Source organism: Syngnathus typhle, linkage group LG9, assembly GCF_033458585.1.
Source record: "Syngnathus typhle isolate RoL2023-S1 ecotype Sweden linkage group LG9, RoL_Styp_1.0, whole genome shotgun sequence".
NCBI classification, from domain to species: Eukaryota; Metazoa; Chordata; class Actinopteri; order Syngnathiformes; family Syngnathidae; genus Syngnathus; species Syngnathus typhle.
Window position 1 is genome coordinate 3,607,874 of NC_083746.1, and position 6,374 is coordinate 3,614,247.

Here is a 6,374-nt window from a genome sequence, read left to right on the forward strand (position 1 = left end):
TTTTTTTCTTTTAAAAGCAACAGGCACAAAAGTCATCACTGCAGCGCCACTCTGTGGACACTGCTGTGTATTGAAGAGTGTCAAAGTGTAACCTGGGGGACCCATGGTGGAAAATTGTCTTTTGACTGTTTACCTATTAATATAGATCTCTGATGTGTCATCAAGTGTGAAATTAAACAATCAAGTGTTATGTTCTGATTTTTTTAAAGTGTTTTCAAGCAAGCTTTGCTGCACTCCCCCCACTGTTATATAACTGAGCTTATTATTATAGTAGACAACTTCACTAAGCCAAAAGGTAAGCAGAGCTGCAATTTTGGACATTACCTAAGTGTAACAAACAAACAAAATAAAGTATTAAAAATATATATATATATTTAAATATTATAAAAAAAAATTAGACTGTTAATGCTGACCCACAAGTATGTTGGGGTTGTAATCTGTAGACAATAAATAAATAAATTTGGATTAAAAGTAATATTGTTTCCCTTGAATTGCTTTATTTGCTTGTTGAAATGACTCAAAATTTCATCAACGCAAAAAGATAAGGCAAAGACATATTAATTTTAGCGTTTAATTGAGAAGTGTTTTATGATTACAAAAAAATGTAAGCTTCATTCACAAGGACATGGTGACTTGGCCCGGCGTTCAAGTGATACACGATTAGTAAGTGCTTTATAACATCGTCTTTGGCGGCCGAAACCGCTCCAACACTGAAAACTGTGCTCAATTTTGTAAACATTTTAGTGCAATAACAAGCTAGCACTTGAAGTATCTCCCGAAGAATCTCATCCAACTCTGTCAAAATAATTAATGGATTTTCTTTTTTTTTTTAATTGAAAAAGCTTTCCGTGAATCAGTAGCTGAGCTATGTTGAAAATGCGGATAAAGCCAGCACTTGAGAATGTTTTGGCAGTAAAAATGTTCCCTCCGCTCATTGGATCGCCTCAGTAAGAATCTTTGGAGAGGGCGATAATGGTGAAGCGGACCTCCTGTGGGTCACGGGCCATGAAGGTCTTACAAACCTCCACAGAGTCCTGAAACAAACAAGAATCTAGCTTGGCTGTTCTCCTTTTTACAACATCAACATTTTTTATTTGGCACCATCTTACCTCGAGGAGAGTATCTTCACTTGTTTTACCGTGAAGAATTGGGAAGGGTTTACCACCATCTATGAAGGGAAGGAAAAAAAATAATAATAAATGAAATTCACACCAGCAGTGTGACAAATACAAAAACAATAGAATTTGCACACATTGAAATCCTTTGTTAGGTGCCAGGCTTTTTTAATTTGAAAACTTTGAACATTCAAACAAATTAAGTTGAACCCAAGTAAGCCAGTTAAAGCACCCACGCACACTAACACACACCACCAGAACTTCAATGACAAGTTAAAGTTGGGCGGTCAATGCAATTTCGTATGATGTTAAAGGTTTAATTTTGTGTGAAACTGTTAAAACCATCTTGGATACGTTAAGGGGTGATCGACACTGCAGTTAGCTCACCTAATTCATACAATTGCCCTCCAACGTTCACAAAAGCTATAAAGTGAAGGTTGACTTTCTCGTCTATGCTTGGTGCCTGCAATAAACAAAATAAATCAATAATTCAAATAGAACAGCACGCCTTCAATTAAATCCAAGTAATTCAAAATCAATTACACACCTCAGTCTGACCCTCTTGTGCACTGGATTCATGTGTGACACGTATACTCTGACGATAAACACAAGAGAGACTTGTTAGCTGATGCTAATACTAAAACTTCATGGTATTGTGTTCCCATCAAGAGTACCTCATCCGTCTCTAGAGTGACACCTCTTTGCTGCGGACTCATTTCACAGGTGCGATCCACAAACTTCTTCAGAGCGGAGTCCGACTCTAAGAAAATAAAAATATAGTGTTGGCAGGATGGTGCCGCAATGTCATTTCATAGTCAGGATTCTGCAGTGTGGAATTTCTTTGACAAAAAAGTTGAAGCTGAGCTAGCTCATTGATCTGCCAACTGTAGCTTAAGCCATATTAACTGTGGAAGGCTTTTAATTTCTGGAGCTGGAAGGAGAACATTTTCCCATCTTGGGACTATTTTTTATAAGCAGCACTGAGATAGAAATTGAATATGTTCAGGACAATTTCAACATGTCAAAAAAAGTGGATTCCTAATTAAAGGAGCCTTTAATTAGGAATAAACCTTTTGGGAAATTTTCCCAAAAATAATTGTCTCCATGTTGAATTGTTGCCATCTTAGAGCAATGACAACTCACCGAATTCCAGGTGTTTCAGGTTATTGGCAACGGCGTGAATTAGTCCTATCGTGCCGCAGGCATTGCCGATTGTTTGCCTCATGAAATAGACATCGGTGGGCACATTCGGTTGCTGAGTCTTCAGTCTCTCTTCTTCTTCTTGTTTGAATGCTTCATACTAGTTAAAAGGCAGAAGAATAGGCAACATTTAGACCAATTCAGGTATAATTTTGCCACCCAATGTCTAAACGTGACGTACCTTCTCTGTGATGGGGAAGAGGAGTAGCACAGCACAAACAGGTCTTGGCACCATGCTAAGCATTTCTGTATCCAATCCATACACGTCTCCGAACTGCCAGCTTTGCTTCATGCCCAAAGAGCTGACAAACTAGGCACAAAAATGGCAATCACTCATTTCGATCATAAGGCAACATCGTTGTTTAGGGCCTTATTTCACATTTGGGTCGTTTTTTTTAATTGTTTCTCAACAAGTTAATTTATAAAGCCACACTCACCTTTGTCATGACCTGAAAAGACAGAGAAGAAACAAAAATATTAGCTAAACATTCGTAAATACAATTAGCAAAACTGTAAATGCTTAGCTTTTGTCGTGGTTCCTAGCCCTAGATAGCCCAGCCCGCACATGTTTTGTGTTTTCTTGTCTGGTAAATGTGTCTCAATATAAAGAATAAAGCAACATTAATACGTACTTCGGGATTCGCCTCCAGGGGCAACCAGGTTGGGACGCTCATTTTGACAACAAATTCAGTAAGTTGTAAGAATGAAAGAACAAAATTGGTCTTCCCAAGCGACTTTGACAGCTGGGTTCCACTTCCGCGTCGGTAAACCCCACTCACTATTTATAAATATCAAAAGGGGAGTCAGCTTCTGTTATATAGAAAGCTACAAATATATTTACAAATTTAGTGACATTGAAAACTTCCTTTGGTTTTATTTTCATTTCAAACATTTAATAATTACATAATTGACTCCAGCATTAAAATAATTCGGCTTTCTTTTTTACCATTTAAAACACCACCACCCACCCGAATGAAACATTCCAGAAATGAGGGCGGGGTTTTGATTGAGCTTTCCTTTGCCCTCACGTCAGTCAGAAATGTTCTATAAAATGAGATCAAATTTCTCGAAAACATTAGATTTTTGAGTGGTTTACATTTTAGAATGACGTCGTTATTGCATGCACAATAGAGTAATCAACATTAAATCACACACTGCTATTTAAAATACGTTTTTTATATCTATTTTTTATTTTTACCACGAATTTTGAAATTAAGTTACTGAATCTAGTGGCAACCCGGAAGTAGTTTACGCCTCTGTTATATGGCATCATCGACACATCGAGAACATTTCTGAGCAAAGCTGAAATTCGAAGATGCCATCGGCCGAGCATTCTCTTGGTGTGTCAAATAAATATCCTTTTATCTGTGCGTGAAGTCATAGTTGTTATTTTAACCTAAACATGACCTGCATTGTTTGTTGTAAATACAACCGATTGGGGCAGCTTCCTGCATAGCGTTAGCTTAACACCATAATTGATCTAGCTAACTAGCCATATGTTGCAACTGTTTTTAGCTTTGAGTGTCCATAGGAAATGTCATTAACCTTTTTTCCATTGCTTATAAGGGACAGACTTTGTTGTGGAGAACATCTGCAGACTCAATCCAGACATATTGGCACAACACGTGAGTAAATATGACACCAGAAAGATTGCTAAATAAATCTATTTTTGCACTTCACATTTTGTATACTCTCCAGTGTCATCGTATCCTGAGTTATCTGCAAGGAAAGACTAAAGGAGTTGACTCTGCAGAAATTTGTGACGTGAGCAAAAACACTCAATGGAATCTGTGCTTAATTACCTTATTTTTGGGACCTACATTACTACATTATTGTGCTTATTGTGCTATGTCAGACTTTTCAGCGAGCCGGAGTCACACTTGATCATGAATCTCTACAGAGCATTGTCAGATTCCTTTTGTTATCATTCAGGTATTGTGTAGTGTAGTAGCACAGTTGTATTAATAGATAAAGGAGCATTCAATTAATACTTGACTTTGAATAATGCAGGTCTGCCGGGAAAAGCGAGCTGTCTGCAGACGACTTTGTGTCAAGGCTAGAAGAAGGCAGCAAAAAATGGTCCAAAGCATCGCTCCAGGTTTAGTGTCTTCCAATGTCCTATTCTGCTATACTCAAAACAATTTTAGTAATCTGCCTCAATTGCTTGCCCCCACAAATACAAATGCTACATAATTCTTGTTTCTTACTTCAGGTCCTCCACAATCTATGGAGGGAACATGGAGGATCAGTACAAGTCCAGCAGGCCACCCAGGACTTGCTCAGCGCCGGTCGGGTAATTTCAACACAATATAGCCTGGCTTACTTGACCAAGTACGACTCATGAAGTTGCATGTTTACATTGTTGTTGTGTTAGCTCGTGGATATGCAGTGGAAGCTGGGCATGGCAGTGAGCTCTGACACCTGCCGTTCTCTCAACTCGCCCTTCGTGACCATTCTTCTGAAAATCGCTGAGCCGACGGGCCAGATAAGCCAGACGGCTTTTGAGATGACAGTCCCGCAATTCCAAGTACGCACCATCATCTTTAGTATACTTGTGATAATTGGAGTTAACTTTTTGTTTCTTCGCAGAACTTTCACAAGCAGATGAAGGAGCTGGCGGCTGTCATGGAAACCATATGATGGAATGTGACTGCACATGCCGGTGTTTACTGTTGACTCCTATTTTTTTCTACATCCCACTCTGAGCAGAAAATTAAAAACACCACTTATTGCCTTGTTTGGTCTGGCATTGGTACATTGTGTAGAGACAATGCTCATAATTTGTGTACCTTTGTTATTTAAGAAATAATGTACAGTACAATGGAGGGGATGGGTCTACTCCCCCAAGACAGATGTTTGTTGTAGCACCTTCCCTGACCTGTGGGTGGCAGCATGAGGCCACCGGGCGTCTAGATTAAAATGCTCAAATAAGTAAAAAAAAAAGACAGTATTAGAAAGAGAAAGTGTATATTGTTTTTGGAAACTTCACGTTATTACTGTGAATAACTTGTGACTAGACACAAACATGCCTCTATTTTTGTATGGGAACAACAAAAGGCCCTCAAATTTGGGCCGTTGTTGGTATGTGCAATTCCCAGAATGAGGGGGTATGAAATTTAACACCACTCTCAGAGAATCCTTGCATTTCCTCAAATAGTTTTTAACCGATTAGTTTTCAATGATAAGTTTTATGAAATGAGTTGTGACCATAGTTTGTGGTAGAGGTCAAACTATTATTACAGGGAATTATTTTTAGGGGCCCGCGTCATATTTGTGAACAGCAAGTGGTGCATTGGTAGTCTATGTGAAAAAAAAGGCACAGACTTTTGTTAAAAGATAAAGAAGCGGGCAGTCAAGCATGAGCCCTCTCATGTCTTCGCTGATAAGGTTGCAGCAGCTATTTTTAGGGACCCTAGGTGTCATGGCACGTGGTAGGTGTGCAGTGGGGGTCACCCCACTAAGAGCCTAGTTAATAAAATGCTCATTCCAGGATTGGGGGCTAAACATTGACACTTCTGAAGTTACGTTAACCCTTTTACTCATATCACATATGACACAATGGTTTTCTGTTGAGTTTTTCATTTAGTTTACACAGCTAGTAGTTGAGAAAAAAAATCATTTGCAAAATTGTTACCTTCAGCTTCTGTCATAATGCAGTGTAACACTCAAACAAATGCAACTATCTTACTCATCAATGTTTTTCAGCTTTTATATATTTTGTTCTGACCATTTAGCATACCAGTTTACAGAGCTAGCATATACGCATGAGAAAAAAAAATCCGTAAAAAGTTGCAACCTCATTGTTGTAATTACATTAATATTATAATTAAAATATGAACATAAGATTTAAATGTGTTCCAGGTTTTGTCTGTCTGTAACATGCTCATTCCAACACAGCAACACACACTGAATAAACCATCTCACAAAAATGTATAGCCAAAAGTTGGAGAAAACTGGGGTTAATTACCGTAATTTTCGGACTCTAAGTCGTTTTTTTTTTCATAGTTTGGGTGGGGGGGGGGGCGACTTATATACATATCTTTTTTCTTCTTCACTTTT

General features: G+C 38.4%; 2 protein-coding genes across 3 annotated transcripts; one reads left to right on the forward strand and one right to left on the reverse strand.

Moving 5' to 3' along the window:
- Nucleotides 1–557: 557 nt before the first annotated feature.
- Nucleotides 558–3,004, reverse strand: uchl3 (ubiquitin carboxyl-terminal esterase L3 (ubiquitin thiolesterase)). The gene is made up of 9 exons (XM_061286305.1): nt 2,948–3,004; nt 2,753–2,764; nt 2,497–2,625; nt 2,259–2,415; nt 1,790–1,875; nt 1,663–1,710; nt 1,503–1,578; nt 1,110–1,168; nt 558–1,034 (listed from the first exon to the last, which is right to left on the reverse strand). Exons 1-9 carry the CDS (start codon nt 2,987–2,989, stop codon nt 945–947), a joined length of 699 nt encoding a protein of 232 aa, XP_061142289.1. The 5' UTR covers nt 2,990–3,004; the 3' UTR covers nt 558–944.
- Nucleotides 3,005–3,510: 506 nt separating this feature from the next.
- commd6 (COMM domain containing 6) lies at nt 3,511–5,052 on the forward strand. 2 transcript variants are annotated; one of them, XM_061286303.1, is made up of 8 exons: nt 3,511–3,655; nt 3,882–3,940; nt 4,014–4,079; nt 4,171–4,247; nt 4,326–4,413; nt 4,528–4,608; nt 4,690–4,842; nt 4,905–5,052. In XM_061286303.1, the coding sequence occupies exons 1-8, from the start codon at nt 3,631–3,633 to the stop codon at nt 4,953–4,955; spliced, it is 600 nt and encodes a 199-aa protein (XP_061142287.1). In that variant the 5' UTR covers nt 3,511–3,630; the 3' UTR covers nt 4,956–5,052. The 2 variants fall into 2 exon arrangements, with proteins under 2 accessions (XP_061142287.1, XP_061142288.1); XM_061286304.1 differs by having other exon boundaries at nt 3,548–3,655; nt 3,888–3,940.
- Nucleotides 5,053–6,374: the final 1,322 nt, after the last annotated feature.

Coding starts and splice junctions, on each gene's coding strand:
- commd6 (XM_061286303.1), top strand. CDS start 3,631: ATGCCATCGGCCGAGCATTCTCTTG. Junction 4,609..4,689: donor ACTTGCTCAGCGCCGGTCGG/GTAATTTCAACA, acceptor TTGTTGTGTTAG/CTCGTGGATATGCAGTGGAA. Junction 4,843..4,904: donor TGACAGTCCCGCAATTCCAA/GTACGCACCATC, acceptor GTTTCTTCGCAG/AACTTTCACAAGCAGATGAA.
- uchl3 (XM_061286305.1), bottom strand. CDS start 2,989: ATGAGCGTCCCAACCTGGTTGCCCCTGGAGGCGAATCCCGAA. Junction 1,711..1,789: donor TCACTCTAGAGACGGATGAG/GTACTCTTGATG, acceptor GTTTATCGTCAG/AGTATACGTGTCACACATGA. Junction 1,579..1,662: donor CACAAGAGGGTCAGACTGAG/GTGTGTAATTGA, acceptor TGTTTATTGCAG/GCACCAAGCATAGACGAGAA.